The sequence below is a fragment of the Equus przewalskii genome, chromosome 1 (assembly GCF_037783145.1).
Source record: "Equus przewalskii isolate Varuska chromosome 1, EquPr2, whole genome shotgun sequence".
Taxonomy (NCBI): domain Eukaryota; kingdom Metazoa; phylum Chordata; class Mammalia; order Perissodactyla; family Equidae; genus Equus; species Equus przewalskii.
The window spans coordinates 161,640,070-161,662,515 of NC_091831.1; the positions used below are offsets into that span (position 1 = coordinate 161,640,070).

The 22,446-nt window shown below is 46.0% G+C and overlaps 1 protein-coding gene and 1 long non-coding RNA gene across 6 annotated transcripts; one reads left to right on the plus strand and one right to left on the minus strand.

Annotated features, from left to right (window-relative positions):
• Positions 1-640: 640 nt before the first annotated feature.
• RIPK3 (receptor interacting serine/threonine kinase 3) lies at positions 641-4,762 on the minus strand. 4 transcript variants are annotated; one of them, XR_011542063.1, is made up of 10 exons: positions 4,442-4,609; positions 4,075-4,215; positions 3,634-3,943; positions 2,997-3,142; positions 2,825-2,871; positions 2,450-2,617; positions 2,271-2,338; positions 1,681-1,973; positions 1,477-1,537; positions 641-966 (listed from the first exon to the last, which is right to left on the minus strand). XR_011542063.1 is itself a non-coding variant. In XM_070627733.1 (10 exons), exons 1-10 carry the CDS (start codon positions 4,459-4,461, stop codon positions 740-742), a joined length of 1,542 nt encoding a protein of 513 aa, XP_070483834.1. In that variant the 5' UTR covers positions 4,462-4,762; the 3' UTR covers positions 641-739. The 4 variants fall into 4 exon arrangements, 2 of the variants coding, with proteins under 2 accessions (XP_070483834.1, XP_070483840.1); XM_070627733.1 differs by having other exon boundaries at positions 1,681-2,034; positions 4,442-4,762; XR_011542064.1 differs by lacking the exon at positions 1,477-1,537.
• On the plus strand, positions 4,425-10,833 carry LOC139084575 (uncharacterized). 2 transcript variants are annotated; one of them, XR_011542065.1, is made up of 3 exons: positions 4,425-4,607; positions 9,449-9,524; positions 10,416-10,833. It is a non-coding gene; the product is annotated as an uncharacterized lncRNA (long non-coding RNA). The 2 variants fall into 2 exon arrangements; XR_011542066.1 differs by lacking the exon at positions 4,425-4,607 and adding an exon at positions 4,739-4,873 and having other exon boundaries at positions 10,416-10,551.
• Positions 10,834-22,446: the final 11,613 nt, after the last annotated feature.

The window sequence follows — 22,446 nt, forward strand, 5'->3', positions numbered from 1 at the left end:
CATTCGCTTCCCCTCTGGCCTGAGTGGCAGCTGCCATAGCTGCGTCCGAACTATCCACGCTCCTCGGTCTCCAGCTCCATGGGAGGGGGCACATCTGTGTGTAGCTTTGCACAGCCTTAGCTTTCTGCTCCAGGACACCAGCTGAGAATCAAAAAACTCCCACTTTGGAAGCAATGGGCGTGTGAGTGTATGTGATGGAGGGAGGTGAGAGTATGGGGACGACCTCCGGGAACCTGGGGGCATCATCATGCAGGGCAGAAGATGGGCTTTGGTCTGTGAATTCCCGTGGAGAGCCCCCACCCCGGGACCCCACTGTTGAGTCTCCGGAGCCCAGAAGAAAAGGGGGGCAACAAGGACACACAGCCTCTATGCCCAGAGTTTAGGTTTAGAGTGGGTCTTGCCTGCTCTAGAGGAAGTGCTCCGCCCAGAGATTAGGCGGCCCCAGGAGCCAGGCCTCCAGGATTCCTTCCTGCTGCCGGCTGGGCCCTGACCTGGTGTACCATGCCGGTGTGCTGCCCCTAGCCCTCCGCGTCCCACTTCCGGCCTCAGTGAGCCTACAGTGCCTCTCCCTCCCTCAGTGTCAGCTCTCTAACCTCCCATCCCTGCCCCTTCCCGACGTGACTGAAACCGTAGCCTCGGGTGCAGCACTTTGGCTAAAATTCCATTTATTGACTCCTAGGGGCACAAAGTTAGTTCAGGTGCAAGTCAGATGGCCCTCGGAGAGTCTCGGTTAGCTGCCTCAACTCCTGCTAGTGTTACACGGGCCCTGCGGCCCACTCCAGACTTGAGGTTCTTGCGGTGGCCCTTCTTGAGAACCTACTTGTGGGGGGTGTGCTGCCAGCCCCCAGCCCATGCCCCAAAGTGCCGGGTGCTGCGTGGACGAGGTAGTTCTTCCTTGTATATAGAGGTAGTTGTTGTTTCCAATCTGTACCCCTTGGCAGTCAACTACGGTAATAGACGGGGGCCCTTTAAGAGAAACAGAGACGGTGGTGGGATGGTTGAGTAGTCAGAAACTCAAAGCTGGGAGGAGCCGCAGGGCCGTGGGGCAGCGGCCCCTCGTGTTCACCCTGGGGAAATGCAAGTATTTCCCCTTCCAGCTGCCCCTTCAGAATCGGGTTTGCAGAAGCTCAAGAGGAGTGGCAACCAACGTCTGGCACCTTGATATTTGGATCTTTTCCACTGGGAGGCCCTCTGGATTGACAAAGCAACAGTGGCATTGAGGAGTTCACAGAGTTGGTGCTGGGGAAAGTCAGAAGGCCCCAGGGGCAGATCCAGGCCGTGCTGTGCGACCTCAGCAGGATCCCATCCCAGTGTGTGTCAGTTTCTTCATTTATAAAATGAGAAGGTCAGTGCGCATGGCCTCAAGCCCTTTCTCTCCCCTCTCTGCAAGTTACCCTGGATCTATCTACATCTTGAGGAATAGGCTGGTGGAAGAGTGAAGCAGGGGAAAGGAAGGAGTGGGGAGTGAAGGAATACCTGGTGTCGGATCTGTCCCTGGTGCCCTGGGAGGCTGGTGGGCGCTGTGTCTCTCAGCCCCCTGTGAACGACACTCTGCTCTCAGGCTCCCTGTCCTGGGGTCTGTTCCCCCACCGCACACCCCCTAAGCCCCAAGTGTTCCCTGGCAAGAGGACAGGATTCACAGGCGCCCTAGTGCATCCCTTAGTCCTGCCAACATCTCACCTGATTCCCTTGGGGCCTAGGACCTGGGGTCCAAGCTGAGGTGGGGATCTGGCTTCTGAAAGGTGCGTTCTCTGGAGTTTGGGGAGGTTGGGCTGTTGAGTCAGATGTCCCTGCTGGCCAGCCACGCTGAACCTGCCGTCCCTGTGCCCTGATCCTCTCAGGACGGTTTGTACATTTTTCAGGAACAGAGTTGGGGGACCCCTCCAGATTCAGGTTGCCCAGCATCTCAGAGACCATGGAATCATGGCTTCCTGTGGTTCCCCCAGGGCCATCCATTTCTGTCCTTCCTGGGCCTGGCTCAGGGGCAGACAACATCCTGTTGCTGTCCCTGTGGTTAGACATGAACTTCTTCACCTATAAGGACAGGGGGCTTGTTGGGTGTGGATGTGGGAGAGCAGAGTCAAGCCAGGGGAGGAGTCTCCTGGTCCACAATCTGTTGCCTAGGAACTCAGAGGTGGGATGGGGAGACTGGAGATGAGGGTAGAGGCATAAAGAACAGGGGTCATGATGAGTCACTGGGTGGCCAAGGGAGCAATGTGTGTCATCTTTGACCTGTTCCTGGGTAGGGGTAGGTTGTATTGGATACTCACCCTGGAGACAGCATCGTCTGTCTTGTCCTTTACCAAGTGAAAAACGTTCTTGGTTTTTGGTTGGCATTCTGGAGAGAAGGCAATGTGGGTGGCAGGGGAGCAAAACTTCTTTTCCAAGGCAAAGCCCCCTGCAGACAGATCCAGGCCTACCCCAGCTGCCAGCTAAATGGCAAGCTCACCTTGGAAGGAGGGCCTGTCCTTGGGTTCCTGGCTCCAGCACTGCTGCATTAACTCCTTCAGTTCTTCCAAGCCAGCAGTCTCAGGGCCAGGCGGGGGCAGCTCGGTCAAGGGGGGCCGGTTCTGCCTCTCGCATACTGCTTCCTGCACCACTGATGTCTGGGTCACCGCTGGGATGGGGATGGGGGACACACAGAAAAGGTATTAGGATATGAAGGGCCACCTGTTCCATCATGGAAAGGGGCAGGGAGTGTAGTCTAAGGGAAGGGGAGGACGGAAGAGGACAGCCTGAGCAGGTAAGCAGGAAGAGGAGGGCTGGGGGCTTGTGGAAGGAGGTACCTCGGGTTAAGGATCCCAGAGTGTGCCCAAAATCTTACTCTCAGCTTCTCTTCCAGCTAGCAGTGCCCACATTAGAATCCCGAAGCTGCACAAGACAGAAAGCTGAGGCTTGGCCTGACTACTGGCAAGACCCCTCTCCCATTGCCTTCCCCTAAAAGGGCCCAGAGAAGTGTAGAAATTGGGGATGGGTGTTTGCATTGATTACATTACCTGTAGACATCACTGGCCTTGGAGGCCTTCTGGTTTACATCAGCCAGGAGTTCTGGGGCCAAGTAGGCTAGGGTGCCCCCTGGCTCCCCAGACCATGACCCTGACCGTGAGCCTCCCTGAAATGTGGACAGGCCAAAATCTGCCAGCTGCAAAAGGAGGGAAGAAGGAAGAGGTAGAGGATAGACAGGGCCAATCAGCTTCTAGAATTCCCCCCCCCAACCCCCCACCCCGCTGCCCCGCTGGGAGATGCATGCAGGTCCAGCCTTGTAAAGGAGGTGTGGAGAGCTAGGGAACATTCGGACCAGTGGGGCCCTTGAGTTGGAAGTCTGGGTCCCCTCTCCATGGGGCTGGGTCAAGGTCTGATTCTCCTGGGCTAGGTTAGTCATTGGTCTCTGGAGGGCCTGGTGGCATGGGCCTATGGAACTGACTGGGTTGGTCAGGGCCTCTGTCACCTGGTAGGATAGGGCTAAAGCTCCTGAGTGGACTTTGACACTTGGGCAGCCCTGTGTCCAGAGGGAGATGCTGAGGTCATTCAGTAGCCAGGACTGCAGCAGGTCCTGTGTCCCACGGGTGGGGCTGGAGCAGCTTAGGGGCAGGACCTTATCCAGAGGCTGGGCTGGGGTATGGATGGGCTGACCTGGATGTGCAGCTCTGAGTCCAGCAGGACGTTGGAAGGCTTGAGGTCTCGGTGCAGAAGGACAGGGTTCTGGCTGTGCAGGTAACACATCCCAAGCACCAACTCCAGCAGCAGGCGGCAGCAGAGCGGCCAGGGCCGAGGGCACTGGGGCTGCAGCAGCCCGGCCAGGGAACCGTTCTCCATGAATGCAGTCACCAGAGCTGGCCCGGACACGTAGTCCCACTCCAGCTTCTCAGTGACCCCCAGCAGGAGCAGGATGTACGGGTTACGCAGATTTGCCATGGCCTTCACCTCCCTGGATATAGCTTCCCTACACCCCAGGAGAGAGTTGGAATCAGCTCTGCTTCTGGGAAGATCCCTCCCTTCCCCATTCTGGCCCCACCACACAGCGCCCTGCTTCCTAGGCTAGATACCAGCACGTCTGCAGCTTGGGTCACTCACCGGTTCACGATCTTGACCGCCACATCGTGACCCCAAGAACGGTGTTGCGCCTGGAACACGGTGCCAAACCCGCCTTGGCCAATGAACTTTGGGTTCTCCAATTCCTTGATGGGCACCAGGGAGGCTGGGGCTCCGCTGGCCCTGAGAGAGGGAGCCTCATTCACCAGCTGGCCATGGCGCCAAGTCCGTGTTGCTCCCAGCATCCCCCTGCCTCCGTGACCCCCGGGACTCGCATTGCCAGTACAATCCCTGGCCTCCCCTACGGCGGCCCTACTCTCCCCCCCGGCCCTGCCACAGGGCACAGACGGATTCCTGAGCAAGTCCAAAGGGCACCCTCTGTGTCTGTCGGAGGCCACTCTCCACTCACCATAACTTGGAGCAAGACATCAGGCTGGAAGAGGTTATGAGCCCAAAAGATGGAGTGACTTCTGGGTGCAGGGGCTTGCGGCAGAGATGGAGAGGGGGTTGGGAGAGGAGTCAGTCTCCAGGCCGCTCCACAGATTCTGCTTCCTGGGTCGCCGGCCTGCACCCGAGTGAGTCAACAACTTCCTTCCCCTCTGGGCGCTTCTACAGTCCCGCCTCCAGGCGGGAGGGGAGAGTGCAAAACAGAAACTAAAGCTTCTCTCTTCTAACTAGTGTTTCCTTGAACTTGCTGCCTGCCTCGGTCGGGTTAGTTGTCACGGGGTATTCAGGGTACCCCGGAAGGAGTCCTCACCTTCCAGGAACCCACAATCACCCTACTCCTACAGCTGGTGTCTCTCCTTTCTCCCACAGGATTCCCAGCTCCACCACCTGCCAGGTCTGGGGTGGGGAGGGGATGGTGCTGAGGACTTTGTGGCCCAGGGCTCAGCTCTCCTACAGGTGTCCTAAGATTGTAGCTAACACTTCTATAAAGCCTACATGTACCAAGTTTGTATATTAGCTTGTTTAAGTCTCACATTAACCTTAAGGGAAGAGGTACTGCTTTTCTTACTTCTTTGTGGATGAGGAAACAAAGATGCTGATAGTTTCAGTGTCTTGCCTAAGCCGGTATGAACTGACTTCAGAGTCTGGCTCTGAACCGTCAAGGTTTCCTATTTTCACGTAGGCTTCAGCGGTGTGCCACTCAGCTGGTTGTGAGGTGGCTGAGGAAGGGGTGAAGCATCCAACAGTGTAGTGAAGGGTCCCTGTCTGTGTTCCTGCCCAGTCCCTGACAGCTGCTCTTGCTGGCAAGGCCCTGGCATTGGTAGTGACTTCCCTGCTGGCAAGACTAAGAAGCACTTCCTGGGCGCTGTGGTCAGACGAACTAGCCCAGCCACAGGGCTGCTGACATTGTGGCGTACGCTGCAGTGGAAACTCCTCGGCGCCTCCCTGCTCCGCTCGCCCCCATGCCAACTCCTCCATGCCAATTCCCTGGTTAATACATGTTCCTGACAAGCATATGCTCCAGACAAGGGCCTTTGAGAACTCGGAAGCTTGAGGAGCCTTAAAGATTTAGGGTAGACAAAAGGTGTCCATATTTTACCTGCCCTAGGCCTGACCATGGCTGGAGGTTGTGGGAACTAGATAAGGCCAGCCCTAGGCACTCAGTCCTTCGCGGGGAGACCCAACCCTGCGGGTCACGTGCCAGCTCTCACTGGGAGGTGCTCGCCTTGGTACGCACTTTCCATCCTGTCCAGTGGCCCATGGACTCTGCTGGTTGGATCAAAAGTGGCCAGCAGTTAACTGCGGTTTCTAGAGTACCTGGGAACTTCGGGATCCACACCGTGAATTCTGGGGGAATCAGTCCACGCTATAGTTCTTAGACTGTAGTCTCTTTAAAAGCTAGTATGTGGGAGGGGTCAATAAATATTTGTTGAATTGAATTAATAAGTGAACAGCCAAAACTTTTGGAGTTTCCTTAAGATGCTGATCACCCCAGCTAGAGCTCCGTGCCCATTGGGAGGAAAGAGGAGGTTGGGCTTCTTTATGGTTTGTGGGCTTTCATCTGCACCTGCACAGCTGGCGGAATCCACCTGAAGCAGACTTTACTGTAGAGATGTGGTGTATCTCACAGAATACAAACGCAGGCGCCGCAGGTCCTCAAAATGTCTCTTCAGGAGCTAACAGCCTTCAGAGGGGACAGTCGTTCCTTTCATGATTCTCTTTGGGGAGAAGACCCTGGGCTCAACTCCTGGGCTCTACCGGAGGGGAGCAGGTGGACAGGAGATCAAAGGGTGTTTAAAGATCTTTTTAAGGCTGGATTTCTTTTTTTTTAAAGATTGGCACGTGAGCTAACAACTGTTGCCAATCTTTTGTTTTTTGTTTTTGTTTTTGTCCTCCCCAAAGCCCCCCAGTACATAGTTGTCTATTCTAGGTGTGAGTGCCTCTGGTTGTGTTATGTGGGACCCCACCTCAGCATGGCCTGATGAGCGGTGCCATGTCCACACCCAGGATCCAAACTTACGAAACCCTGGGCCGCCAAAGCGGAGCACTCGAACTGAACCACTCGGCCACTCGGCCATCCCCAAGGCTGGATTTCTTTAGATTGGGACAAGACCCTGAGGATCAGGGGTCAACCACTATAAACATAGGTTTGGGGGTATTCTCAGAGCCTGTACTATTTTTTGGCTCAAAATAGACCAAGCTCCTTTAAAAGAAGGAGGGGCAGGGAGAGGAACCTGGAGTGAGTGCCTGAGAAGACCCTCTGCTTCTGCAGGAGGGGACTGGTAAGGCACAGTTGCATCCTGGATTTTGGAGCCCCGGCTTTCCTGAGGCCCAGTGCCCCTGACCCCAGGTGTCCTAGGCTTTCGAGGTCTATTTGGGTGTCTCTCATCCCTTCAGTTCTCTGCTCCTGATTGTTTTGGCTACTTTCAGCCCATCCCTGGGAACTGGTCTGCTTCCTTCTCCCTAGTTTTTGGGGTGAGAGGACAGAGGGTATGTTTTTCTTCTTGCATATTTTAGCCCTAACTAATTCTCATCTTTTGTTTGAGTAAGAGATTCCAATTATAGATCAAATAGTATTAATTGAGGTGACAGTATAAAGGATTATGGAGAAGTTTCATTTTCGTAGTGTTTGAAAATTTTATATTAGCACGTTACTTTTATAAATGGTTAAAGAATGGAGAAGATTGTGATATAAGCAAAGATTTAGCTGTAAAGATATTCACCAAACTGTTGTTTAAAATAGTGAAAAAATAGAACCCTAAATGTTCAATCATAGGAAAAAGTCTGAAAAAATTATGCAATGGAAGATTATGTAGCCATTAAAATGATGCTTTAGACCCATATTTATTAATATGACAGGTATTTACCATATACCAAGTGGAAAGAAAACAAGTTATAAAACAATATGTTCTCCCACCCGCACTCTCCACCCAGCCAGCTTACCCTCTTCACGGGGAAACGCGGCCAGAATGGAATGCGCATCCTCCGGGGCCATCACATGCCCCCTCGCAGGCTCCTGGGAATCTGTAGGCTTGGCCATTTCTGCCACACGGCAAGTCCTGTGTCCCCTTGACACAGAGGAAGGAGGGCTGTCTATGTCCCAGGCCCTGGTGGGGAGAGACGCCCCTGCCCGGAGCAGCTCAGACCCAGCCCTCTGGGCCACTCAGGCCTCTCAGGCCTCGGGTCCCCAGGATCTGCTACCAGCAGTTCCACCTCTGGGTGTATCCCCAAAGGGACTGAAAGCAGGGACTCAGATATTCGTACACCAATGTTTATAGTAGCATTATTTACAATGGCCCAAAGGGGAAAACAACCCAAATGTCCATCAACAGATGAATGGATATACAAAATGGGATGTATACATGCAAAGGAATATCATTCAGCCTTAGAAAGGAATAAGTTTCGGACTCATGCTACAATGTGGATGAACCTTGAAGCTATTTTGCTAAGTGAAATAAGCCAATCACAAAAAGATAAATATTGTATGATTCCACTCATATGAAGTACCTAGAATAATCAAATTTCTAGTGACAGAAAGTAGAATGGTGGTTGCCAGGGGCTAGGGGGAAGAGGGAATGAGGTGTTACTGATTCATGGGTACAGAGTTTTAGTTTGAGAAGATGAAAAAGTTCTGGAAATGGATGGTGATGATGGTTATGCAACAATGTGAATGTCCTTAATACCGCTGAACTGTACGCTTAAAAATGGTTAAAAAGGGGCCAGCGCAGTGGCACAACTGTTCAGTGCACACGTTCTGTTTCGGTGGCCCAGGGTTCACCATTTTGGATCCTGGGTGCAGACATGGCACTGCATGTCAAGCCATGCTGTGGCAGGCGTCCCACGTATAAAGTGCAGGAAGATGGTCACGGATGTTAGCTCAGGGCCAGTCTTCCTCAGCAAAAAGAGGAGGATTGGCAGCAGATGTTAGATCAGGGCTAATCTTCCTCAAAAAAAAAATTATATAAAAAAAGGTTAAAATGGTAGCTTTTATGTTATGTATATTTCACCACAAGAAAAGGCCTGTTAAAAATATGATTCCCATGTATTAGATAGGGATGAGTGAAGATTTATATCAGCAAACATTTAGTTATTCAATTTGAACACTAAATTTTTCTGGGAAGAAAGGAAGTGTATATATGTATATCATATATCATACATCATAGTGTATCATGTATATATAATATCATATATATGTACAGTTAGAAAAATATCTAATTGGACAAATAGAAAAATGTTTAAAGTAATGGCTGGTGGGTTTACAGTGTCGATGCAAATAATCCATAACCAATTTATAAATGAAAATTTGGGTGAGTTTGTTCTGAGCCAAAATGTGAGGAGCATAGCCTGGGGCCTTCCTTCCCCGAGGAAGGAAGGGCACCAAAGAAGTGGGGTGTACAGAGTGGTTATATACCCCCAAAGAGGATGTTTCACATATGATTGAAATGTCCCTTTTACAATAGTCACGAGACTGCTCAGCGGCACAGCACAGCGATTGATGGACACAGCAGGTAGTAGGTTTGTTGTCTCGGTGGACACAGCAGGGTGGCAGATCTGTTGTCTTGAGCTGGGTGGTCACAGGTGAGCACAGCAATCAGTTCCTAGCCTAGGGAGAGATGCTTATCCTTAAGGAAATGCCATTTGTAGGGGGAAGTTGCACCTTTATCTTAAGGGTATTTGTTCTTGCCATAGGAAATGCTTAAAGCGGGTACACAATGGATATACAATGCATGCTCAATGGCTACGTCAGGCCCTTTTGGAAAAACAAAGTCAGGCTGAATTAGGTTTACACCAAATGGCTTCCTCATATACTCCCATATATCCTATGGCTTGCCATTTCTATTTGTCAACAGGTGATTTTTATTTTCTTATATTTTATATTTGTATTTTTTTTCTCTATTGTCTAACTCCTAAAATGAATTCATGAAAGTTATATAGTAATGCTACATTTCAGCCTCCTCTTTCCCCCCAGGACATTGACCAGAGATATCCCACTACCCTCACCCTGAAATCTACTCTTTGATGCTCCCTCTTGATTCCTTGCAGCTGTAAGTATGCTTGCTGGTGTCACTTTAGATACTTGACTGAAGTTAGCCCTTGGTGTTCCAATGATGAGTGGGATTTTGACAGACATAAACCTGGGAGAGGTGAGTCCAGTCAGAGAGGACATTGTGAGCAAAGGTGCAAAGTTCACAGTGTGACCTTGGGAAATGACAAGGAGTCCAAATTGGCTGTGCGACCCTTTGTCCCCCAGGTGTCATTATTGTCATCAAAAGTGATAAAAGCTAGTCTTTTTTACCCTTGATAGCTCACAAAGCACTTTCACAGAAAGTCATCACAATCTTGTAAGGTCAGGTCTATTGTCAAGTTTTGCAGATGAAGAAATAAAAAGACCTCATTTTAGCTTCTACAAGGCAAGGGAAAACAGGATCAAAACAAAAAGACAACCTACCATTTGGGAGAAAATATTTGCAAATCATAAATCTGACAAGGGGTTCATCTCCATAATATATAAAGAACTCATAAACTCAACAACAAAAAATTAACAACTCAATAAAAAGTGGACAGAGGATATGAACAGACATTTCTCCAAAGAAGATATACAGATGGCCAACAGGCATGTGAAAAGATGTTTAACATCACTAATCATTAGGGAAATGCAAATCAAAACTACACTAAGATATCACCTTATACCCATTAGAATGGCTATACAAGACAAAAAAATAAATGTTGGAGAGGTTGTGGAGAAAAGGGAGCCCTCATACACTGTTGGTGGGAATGCGAATTGGTGAAGCCACTATGGCAAAAAGTATGGAGATTTCTCAATAAATTAAAAATAGAAATACCATATGACCCAGCCATCCCACTACTGGGCATCTATCTAAAGAACTTGAAATCAACAATTCAAAGAGACTCATGCACCCCTATGTTCATTGCAGCATTATTCACAATAGTCAAGATGTGCAAACACCCCAAGTGTCCATCGACTGATGATTGGATAAAGAAGATATGGTGTATATATACAATGGAATACTACTCAGCCATAAAAAAGACAAAATCGTCCCATTCGCAACAACATGGATGGACCTTGAGGATATAATGTAAAGTGAAATAAGCCAGACAGCGAAAGACAAACACTGTATGATTTCACTCACTTGTGGAAGATAAACAAACACATGGACAAAGAGAACCATTTAGTGGTTACCAGGGGAAGTGGGGTGGGGGCTGGGCATAAAGGGTGAAAGGGTGCACCTGTATGGTGACTGACAAATATATATAATCATGTACAACTGAAATTTCACAATGTTGTAAACTACCGTAACCTCAATAAAAAAAAAACCCTCATTTTATGTTGTGAAAAACAAACATCAAGAAGAGCCTTTTTACTGCCACAGTGCAGATCCCTCCCACTGGTGCAAGGCTGCTCTCTCTCCAGGGGACCCTTATCTCTGCTCCCAGCTACTGAAAAACAAACCCACCAGAGGGGGAAGGGGTAAGACTCTGGGTAAGTGAGCTGTCACTTTTGGGGACTGGGCTGCACTCAACTTGGAAAAGTCACAAGACAAACTCCAGAGTTTGAGCAGAGAAGAGTTATGGGGAAAACGTTCCACTTGCAATGGGATCTGTGATATTATGATTTATAAGAAATGTTTATTTGGACCCTGTTCCTGGTGCAGAGCTCCTAAAACTCTTGGAATTTCTTGTGACGTGAGTGAAAAATATGTCTTCTGTTATGTTAATGAAGTGACTTTTGGAAAGCCCTTAGGTAACCCAAGGATGGGGGACTGTTGCCAGGGGAACCAACCCTGTGATTGGAGGGTTGGCACTTTCAGTCTCAGGGGAGAGGGGAGGGGCTGGAGGTGGAATCAATCGCCAATGGCCAATGATTTAATCAATTGTGCCTAGGTAATGAAGCCTCCATAAAAACCCAAAGGGACGAGCTTCCGGGTTGGTGAACAGGCGGAGGTGCTGGGAGAGTGGCATGCTCAGAGAGCATGAAAATTCTGGGCCCCTTTCCACATACCTCACCCTATGCATCTCTTCCATCTGGCTGTTCCTGTGTTATATACTTTTATAATAAACCAGTAATCTAGTAAGTACACTATTTCGCTGAGTTCTGTGAGCCACTTCAGTAAATTAATCAAACCCAGGCAGGGTTTGTTGGAACCTCCAATTTGTAGCCAGTTGGTCAGAAGCTCTGGTGACCAGCAAGACTTGAGACTGGCCTCTGACATGGAGACCGGGGAAGGGCAGTCTTGTAGGACTGAGCCCTTAATCTTGTAGGACTTAGCCCTTGTTGAATTAGCCCATAACTAATCTCCAGGTAGATAGTGTCAGAATTCGTTGAATTGTAGGACACTCTACAGGTGTCCGAGAATTGCTTGGTGGTGTGGGCCTCCCCTGCCCGCTTGCACAAACACATTGGAACTGGATCCAGAAGTTTTAGTTGGTGGCAGTGATGGGCTCTCCTAGATGGGTCTTGGCTTATGAAAACATGCTTTGGGAAGAGAAGATGAAAGGGCGGGGGATGAACACCTTTCATTCCTGGATGGCCACGTGGTCACCCATGGTGTGGGGCAGCAGCTGTGCTGTATTCAGTTACCAAAGGTAAAAGTTACCAATGGAACTTACAGATGGATCCAACTCCTGGGAAGTTGGTTCACTGGATGAATAAGGAAATGCACGCTGACAAGAAAAAGGCAAAAAATTCAATCCCTTGGTTATTGTTATCTGTAATAGCTAAAATGAAAGTAAAAGAAAGTGCTGAGTCTGGCCTTCATATTAAACCAAGCTCAGATTTTGGTGAGTCTGAGCTTTGGCTGCTAGCCTCAGAGCTGCCTAGAAAGGGAAAAATTATGCAGGAGCAACAGAGTGTGCCTCTAGGACCTCTGGTTGTCAAGAATGTAGTCAATATGTAGGAGGAGGGCAAAACCAAGAAACTATTGAAACCAGGAGGTACAGTGTGAAGAAGTTGCTTCACTTTGCGGATCGGTATCATCAGCTTCCTAAAGAACCTTTCTTAAAACAATTGCTAGGGTAATTTAGGGAGAGTGAAGCCTGTAGAGGAGAAGAGCATGTTTGGGTTGGTGCAGGACCCACAGCTCGCTATGCAACAATCACAGATGGTTATGTGTGATCCAGACACACAGGAAGTTATTCCTGAGGGTACAGCCAGCCTGGTGGACTGGATAAAAGCCACCGTAAGGTCTGTTTACTCTGAGAAGGGGAACTGTCTGTCTCCCGCTATGAATGCCCAGTGGAATACCCCAGATGAAGCAGCTGATAAGCTTCACATGCAAGTCATGTGGGACTGGCTTTATGATGACCAGAATATTCACCTGCTAACTATGCTTGTTACCCAGGTCATGGTAAATGCCGTGGTTAAGGGGGCCCTTTTCATGCAGGGGCCTCATATAACCTCATTGCTACAACACCAAAAAACAGTTCAGGGAGCCTTATCAAACTTGCTGCCTCAGCTTCCCCTCATGGGTCTTACAGATGCTAATAAAAACGTTAGGTTAGGGGCTGGCCTGTGGCCTGTGGCTTCAGCAGCCAGGGTTCAGTTCCCAGGTGCAGACTAATTCTGCTCATTGGTGGCCATGCTGTGGCAGTGACTCACATGCGAGATAGAGGAAGATTGGCACAGATGTTAGCTTAGGGTGACTCTTCCTCAAGCAAAAAGAGGAAGATTGGCAGTAGATGTTAGCTTAGGGTGAATCTTCCTCAGCAAAAAAAATTAGGTTAATTAACAAGCGAATGGAGAGAGGCCAAAGGGAGGACCAAGGGACTCTCCCCTACAAAGTGGACATTTTTAAACCGTTATTAAGAAGTAAGGTGAATAAAGCGAATATTGATAGGAGCGATAGATACAAAGAGGAATCAGAACGGGGAGAGTCATAGGACTCGTGCCAGCAGGGTGGGAATCTTTAGACGATTGTTAAGAAATGGAACGGAGAGGGGCTGGAATTGCTTGTTGGTGTGGGAAAGCATCTCCTCTCCCACACATACATTGGAACTGGGTCCAGAACTGTTAGAGTCCCACTTGCTGTGGCCCCTGCTTCTCACTGCCCTTGGGGTTCTTTTGGGGGAGCCCCTTCTAGTGCCCAGGGCATGCTCTTCTCTATTAGCATTCCAAGCAGGTCAAAAGTCCCTTTTAACTTGCTTTTTCTTAGCAAAGCTGAGAGACTGATGCTTTCTCAAGGAACCACGCTGCCCGTAGGGCCGCCTGCCCCGGCAAAATAGAATCCCGGCTCATCATCTGTTTCTCCACAGAGCACATTTCAGTGGTGTCCCAGTGGCCGAGCCTAAGTGGCCTGTCTGCACCCTCAAGGCCAGGGAGACTGGGAAGGGTCATTTCTTATTCTGCTTTAGCAAGATGGGACTAAAAAGATTTTAAGCAGCCATCAATGACGTGTCCACACACCTACAATAACCACAACGCAACTTCTGTCAGTGTGGAGTCCTTCTGTTTGCTTACTGTGTCCAGATATGTTGAAGATCTAATTTCTGTGCTCCCTCAGCACCTCTCATCCCAGCGGGGCAGGCCACTGCTTCTAATTGCTTCCCCAGCTGGAGGATGTTCTGTTTTTTTTTTTTTTTTTTTTTTTTTTAATAAGGAGTTGAGTATAACCTAACCATCAAAGATACTGGCTCTGAAGTCAGGCTGTCTGGGACTGAATTCTGACTCTCCAAGTTACGAGCTGTTTGACATTTAGCAAGTTACTCAACCTTTCTGAGCTTCAGTTAATTATAGTAACTACAGGACTGGGCAGCGTGAGGATGAAATGAAATAAGGCATGAAAGAACACAGCACACTTCCAGGCACAAGGTATGTGCTCAATAAGTGATAGGCATTAATTATTACAATAAACATTTTTGTGTTTCCAATCTGAGGAACACTTCTAGTTCACAATTTACATGTAGAGCAGAGAAAAATGATTTCATGACTGCTCAGGGAAATAGCTGACTTTTCCTTCTGGTAAATTCCCAGCCCCACCCTTTCCTCCTAGGGCCCCTTCAATGACTCACTCTTCAGGTATTCTGCCTCTTCTCTCCCAGACAGATGTCCCGAGAGAGTGAATGCCCAAGTCAGTTGTGTCCCTCCCTGTGGCCTAGAGGAGAGAGGGCTTTGTTTTTTTAAATTGACGTCACATTGGTTTATAACATTGTGTGACTTCAGGTGTATATTATTATATATCAGTTTCTGTATAGACTGCATTGTGCTCACCACCAATAGTCTGGTTTTTATCCATCACCATACATGTGTGCCCCTTTACCCACTTCGCCCACCCCCAGCCCCTTCCCCTCTGGTAACCACTGATCTGTTCTCTTTATCCATGTGTTTGTTTATCTAGGGCTTTAATCCTGGGTCTCTAGCTTCTCAGTTGAAAGACCTGGCACAGAGTGCTCAACAAGGTTAAGGTCACACTGTTGACCCAAGGATGGGTGCTGGGCCTGAGGCAGCTGCTTTTGGTGCCCCAAGCCACATGTCCCCAGGCCACCTTTTTTTTTTTTTAAATTTTATTTTTCCCTTTTCTCCCCAAAGCCCCCCGGTACATAGTTGTATATTTTTAGTTGTGGGTCCTTCTAGTTGTGGCATGTGGGATGCCACCTCAGCATGGCTTGATGAGCGGTGCCATGTCCGCACCCAGGATCCGACCCGGCGAAACCCTGGGCCAGTGAAGTCGAGTATGAGAACTTAACCGCTCAGCCACGGGGCTGGCTGCCCCAGGCCACCTTTGATTGAGCTGCAGCTGGGTGGATGGTCCACGTCCCTGCCAGTGTCCCACGCAAGAGGACTTGTCTCTGTTTTTCTCCCTCAGTGGAGGGAAGTGTGGTGAGCGGAGAGTTAACGCACTGAGGGCAACCCTTACCCCGTGAAGGACATGGGTCAGTGCCCCAGCCTCCAGGCCTCCGGAGGGTCAATTCTGAAGTGTGTTCTAGAGTTTTTCAGAGGGTCTCTGGCTGGACAGAGCTCCACATCAGTAGCTAGCTCAATATGTACCTTGTATTGGAATTTTCTCCTTCCTGACTCACATTTCTGTCCCCTCCCTCCTGTTCCCTGGGACCATCCTCTAAACAGTCTCAAGTTCTGCTCTTGGGCACTGTTTTCAGGGGAACACAATCCAAGCCCTCTGCACCGTTTCCTCCACATTGTTGTCTCCTCTGAATGTCTTTGTTACTAGGATCCCTCCCTAGCTGGAAGGAAAGAGGAAAGGAGGGAAGGGAAGGGAACAGAAAGGAATCTGACTACCTCAGAAATGGGGCCTAATGTATTCTGGGACCTAGGATGTGCTAGGGACTCTCTCATCTGTTATCTCACTCATATTTTAGCAACACACTTGTGAGGCAGATTATTAGCCCCATTTTATGGATGAAGAAACTGAGGAGGCCTTGAGGTTAAGTAACCAGCCCAAGGTCATACAGCAACCTTGTGGAGAGGAAGGTTTCAAACCCAGATCTGTGCTCTTTTGGCTACTTCCCTTTATGGGTGAGGTCCTTTGATAGAATCTGGAAGAAGGATTTTGAATCTAGTAAGACTGTTAGTTTTTTTAATTAAATATTTTAACAGCTTTATTGAAATAGAGTTGACATTCAGAAAACTGTACATACGTAAGGCGTACAATGTGATGAGTTTTGACATATGTGTATGCCCCTAAAACCATCACCACAGTTTGATAGTAAACACATTTATCACACCCCAAATTTCCCTTGTGAGCCTTTTCAATCCTTCCCTTCTGCCCTTCTGTGCCGCTCATGCTTTCCTGGCAACCACTAATCTGCTTTCTGTCTCTTTAGATTGGTTTGCATTTTCTCTTTTATGTAAATGGAATCACATAATATGTATATTTTTTTGTCTGACTTCTTTCACTCAGTGTGATTATTTCGAGATTCACCATATTGTTGTGTGTATCGCTAGTTCATTCCTTTTTACTGGTGAGGAGTATTCCATTGTACCACAATTTCTTCATCCATTCACCTGTTCATGGATGATAATTTTGGGCTATTACAAATAAGGCCCCTGTGAATATTCATGCACAAGTCTTACATGGACATATGCTTTCACTTCTCTTGGATAAATACCTAGGAGTGGAACAGCTTGATTATATGGCAGGTATATATTTAACTTTTCAAGAAACTGTTAAGGGGTTTTCCAGAGTGGTTGTCACATTTTACATTCCCACCAGCAGCATGAGAGTTCCGGTTCTTCTGTGTCCTTTCCAACACCTGGTATGTTCAAGAGTTTTTTTTTTTTAAAGATTTTACTTTTCCTTTTTTCTCCCCAAAACCCCCCAGTACATAGTTGTGCATTTTTTAGTTGTGGGTCCTTCTAGTTGTGGCATGTAGGATGCCTCCTCAGCATGGCCTAACGAGCAGTGCCGTGTCCATGCCCAGGATTCGAACCGGTGAAACCCTGGGCAGCCGAAGCAGAGTGTGCAGACTTAACTACTTGGCCATGGGGCCAGCCCCCTGGTCAAGTGTTTTTAATACCAGTGATTCTGATAGGTATCACATTGTGTTTTTACTTTCCCTTTCCCTAAGGACTAATGGCATTGAACCTCTTTTCACGTGCTTACTTGCCATCCACCTATCTTCTTAGATGAAGTGTCTGTTCAAATTTTATGTCCGTATTTTATTGAGTTGTTTATTTTCTTATTACTGACTTTGGAAATTTCTTTGTATATTCTCGATATAAGCCCTCTTTCAGATATATCATTTAAAACATTTTTTCTGTCTATGGCTTGTCTTTTCATTTTCTTAATAGTGTCTTCCAAAGAACAAAAGTTTTACTTTTGATAAACTCTAACTTGCTGTTTAGTGATGTCAGCAACATGGCAGAGTGAGCTGTTCCCTTCATCTCTCCCCCTGTGAACTACAACTAAATGGACAAGCATTGACCACTGGAGGATCCCCACACAGCACAACGGGACACCTGAGAGACCCACGCAGCTATACATCTGAAGGTGGATTGACTGGGCCCCCAGGAAGTAGTGGAGAGAGGTGAGCACTCCCCTACGCTTCCCCAGCAGCCCTGTGCACGTGCGTGAATGCTTTCCCGGCCAGCACGAGCAGCCATAGTGCCACTGAGGTCTTGCAAATGGAAACGCACCTTGGTGCAATTGTAAGAAGAAATAGCAGCAGCCCTGAGCCCACATGCAAAAGCTTTCCCAGCTGGTGGGAGAGCCCACTGTGCTGCTGCTGTCCCACTGAGTGGCCCAGGCTTGGACTCCTCAAAAAAGCCTCATCCACCAACCACAGCAGCCAATGTGACCATAAGAAGAGTCAGTGGCAGATCTATGCACACATGTGAATGCTTTCCCTGCCAGTAGGGGTTCCCATAGTACCTCTGTGGCCCCACAAGTGGGAATTCACCTCGGTATGACTGTAAGAAAAGGCAGTAGCAGTCCTGAGCCTGCACATGAACTCTTTCCTACTTGGCAGGAGTGGCCACTATACTCCCACAGCTTCCAGCGGATGGGGTGGGATCAGAAACACAGCTCTTGCTTCCCCCCAGTGGCAGCAGGTGGAATCTGTGACCTGATACAACCACAAATGCATCAGCAAAGGATTGGTTCATCAAACACCATGAGAAACTATAGCAACAACTCAGAGCAGAAGGAAAATGACAAGTCTCCAGAATCCAACCCTGAATTCACAGAAATTTACAATCTAAATGACAGAGAATTCAAAATAGCTGTCATAAAGAAACTCAATGATTTACAAGAAAACTCAGAAAGATAGTTCAATGAGCTCAGGAATAAAATTAATGAGAAGAAGGAATACTTCACCAAAGAGATTGAAACTATAAAAAAAAGTCAAGCAGAAATTCCAGATATGAAGAACAGAAGTAATGAGATAAAAAATAATCTAGAATCCTTAAAAAATAGAGCTGACATTATGGAGGAAAGAATTAGTGATTTAGAGAATAGAAATATAGAAATACATCAGGTGGAAGAGGAAATAAAAGTAACATTTAAAAAAATTAAAGGAATTCTTTGAGAAATATCTGACTCAATTGGGAAAAGCAACATAAGGATTATAGGTATTCCAGAGAGAGAAGAGAAGGAGAAAGGAGCAGAGAGCTTGTTCAAAGAAATAATAACTGAGAACTTCCCAAGCTTGGGGAAGGAACCAGACTTATAAATACATGAAGCCAATTGAACTCCTAACTACATCAATGCTAAAAGACCTTCTCCAAGGCATATGATAGTAAAACTGGCATAAGTCAATCACAAAGGAAAAATATTAAGGGCAGCAAGGCAGAAGAAAATAACCTACAAAGGAACTCCTATCAGACTTTCAGCAGATTTCTCTGCAGAAATCTTACAGACTAGGAGAGAATGGAATGATATATTCAAAATACTGAATAGCAGAAACTTTCAGCCGAGAATACTCTATCCAGTGAAACTATTCTTCAGATACAATGGAGAAATGAAAGCTTTCCCAGATAAACCAAAGCTGAGGGAATTCATCTCCACTAGATCTCCCCTACAAGAAATGATTAAGGATGTCCTCATACCCGAAACAAAAAGACAAAGGTCTATAAAACTTTGAGCAAGTAGATAAATAGACAGACAAAATCAGAAAACTGCAGCTCTCTTTCAGAACAGGGTAGCAAATACTTGACTATAACTTAAAAGATAAAGGGAAAGAAAGCATCAAAAGTAACTATAAATACCTCAACTTAGTCACAAACTCATAACACGAAACAGAAAAATTTGTGACAATAATAACTCAGAAGGGGAAGAGGAAAGGGATAGAAACTGCTTAGGCTGTGGAGATAAGAAGATAACAAAAAATGGACTATCTCATCTATGAGATCTTTTATACAAACCTCATGGTAACCACTAAACAAAAAATCAGAGAAGAGCCACAATTCATAAGGTAAGAGAACACGGAGAAAACCACCACAATGAAAAAGGCAGTCAGAAATTCAAAGGAAGAGAAACAGTGGAAATATAGAACAACCAGAAAACAAGAGATAAAATGGCAGCATTAGGCCCTCATATATCAGTAGTCACTCTGAACATAAATGGATTGAATTCTTCAATTAAAAGACACTGAGTTGCTAGATGGATCAAAAAACAAGACCCAACAATATGCTGCCTCCAGGAAACACATCTCAGCTCTAAAGACAAACATAGGCTCAGAGTAAAAGGATGGAAGATGATATTCCAAGCAAACGGCAAACAAAAGAAAGCAGGTGTCACCATACTTATATCAGACAAAGCAGACTTCAAGATAAAAAAGACAATGAGAGACAAAGAGGAGCAGCATATAATGATAAAAGGTACTTTCCACCAAGAGGACATAACACTCATGAATATATATGCACCTAACACAGGGACACCAAAGTACATAAAGCAATTGTTAACAGACCTAAAGGGAGAAATTAACAGCAACACAATAATAGTAGGGGACCTCAACACCCCACTTACACCAATGGATAGATCATCCAGACAGAAAGTCAACAAGAAAATAGCAAAATTAAATGAAACACTTGATCAGATGGACTTAATAGATATATAGAGAGTATTCCACCCCAAACCAGCAGAATACACGTTCTTATCAAGTGCACATGGAACATTCTCAAAGATAGACCATATGTTTGGAAACAAGGCAAGCCTCAATAAATTTAAGGAGACTGAAATGATATAAAGAATCTTTTCTGACCACAATGCTACGAAACTAGAAATCAACTACAAGACAAAAGCTGGGGAAGTCATAAATGTGTGGAGACTAAACAACATGCTACTGAACAACCATTGGATCAATGAAAAAATCAAATGAGAAATAAAAAAATACCTGGAGACAAATGAAAATGAAAATACAACATACCAACTCTTATTGGTTGCAGCAAAAGCAGTTGTAAGAGGGAAATTCATAGCAATACAGGCCCACTGCAACAAACAAGAAAAATCTTGAACAAGTAATGTTAAACTACACCTAACAGAACCAGGAAGAGAAAAAACAAACAAAGCCCAAAGTCAGCAGAAGGAGGGAAATAATAAGAATTAGAGCAGAAGTAAATGAGATAGAGACTAGAAAAAAGTAGAAAGGATCAACAAAACTAACAGCTGGTTCTTTGAGAAGATAAAAAAAAACCTGACAAATCCTTAGCCAGACTCACTAAGAAAAACAGAGAGAAGGCTCAAATAAATAAAATTAGGGATGAAAGAGGAGAAATTACAATAGATACCACAGAAATGCAAAGGATTATAAGAGAACATTATGAAAAACTATATGCCAACAAATTGGATAACCGAGAAGAAATGGATAAATTCTTATACTCATACAACCTCCCAAAACTGAGTCAAGAAGAAATAAAAAAGCTGAATAGACCAATCACAAGTAAAGAGATTGAAACAGTAATCAAAAACCTCCCCCAAAACAAAAGTCCAGTACCAAATGGCTTGTCTGGAGAATTCTACCAAACATTCAAGGAAGATTTAATACCTATACTTCTCAAACTATTCCAAAAAATTGAAGAGGATGGAATGTTTCCTAATTGATTCTATGAGGCCAGCATTACTCTGATACCAAAACCAGGCAAGGACAGCACAAAGAAGGAAAATTACAGGCCAATATCTCTGATGAACATAGATGCAAAAATCCTCAACAAAATATTGGCAAACTGAATACAGCAATACATTAAAAGGATCATACACCGTGATCAAGTGGGATTCATATCAGGGTCACAGGGGTGGTTCAACATCTGCCAGTCAATCAATGTGATACACCACATTAACAAAATGAGCAATAAAAATCACATGATCATCTCAATAGGTGCAGAGAAAGCAGTTGACAAGATCCAACATCCACTTATGATAAAACTCTTAATAAAATGGGTACAGAAGGAAAGCGCCTCAACATAATAAAGGCTACACATGACAAACCCTCAGCCAATGTCATACTCAATGGTGAAAAACTGAAAGCCATCCCCCTGAGGACAGGAACTAGAAAAGGGTGCCCACTCTCACAACTCCTATTCAACACACTACTGGAGCTGTTGGCCAGAGCAATTAGGCCAAAAAAAAAAAAAAATTAAAAAAAAATAAACAAACAAAAGGAATCCAAATTGGAAAGGAAGAAAAGAAACTCTTACTGTTTGCAGATGGTATGGTTCTATATATAGAAAACCCTAAAGAATCCATCAGAAAACTATTAGAGATAATCAACAACTACAGCAAAGTTGCAGGGTACAAAGTCAACTTACAAAAATCAGTTGCATTTCAATACTCTAATAACAAACTAGCACAAAGAGAAGTCAAGAATACAAGAAATCCCATTTATAATAGCACCAACAAGAATAAAATATCTAGGAATAAATTTAACCAAAGAGGTAAAAGACCTATACAGTGACAACTATAAGACATTATTGAAAGAAATTGAAGAAGATATAAAGAAATAGAAAAATATTCCATGCTCATGGATTGGAAGAATAAACATAGTTAAAATGTCCATATTACTTAAAGCAATCTACGGATTCAATGAAATCCCAATGAGAATCCCAACAACATTTCTTCATGGAAATAGAACAAAGAATCCTAAAATTTATATGGAACAACAAAAGACCTCGAATAGCCAAAGCAATCCTGAGAAAAAAGAATAAAGCTGAAGGCATCACAATTGCTAACTTCAAAATATGCTACAAAGCTACAAAACAGCATGATACTGGTACAAAAAGAGACACACAGATCAATGGAACAGAATTGAAAGCTCAGAAATAAAAGCACGTGTCTATGGAAAGTCAATCTTCAACAAAGGAGCCAAGAACATATGGTGGAGAAAGCAAAGTCTCTTCAACAAATGATGTTGGGAAAAGTGGACAGCCACATGCAAAAGAATGAAAGTAGACCATTACCTTGCAGCTTTCACAAAAATTAACTCAAAATGCATTAAAGACTTGAATGTAAGACCTGAAACCATAAAACTCCTAGAAGAAAACATAGGCAGTACACTCCTTGA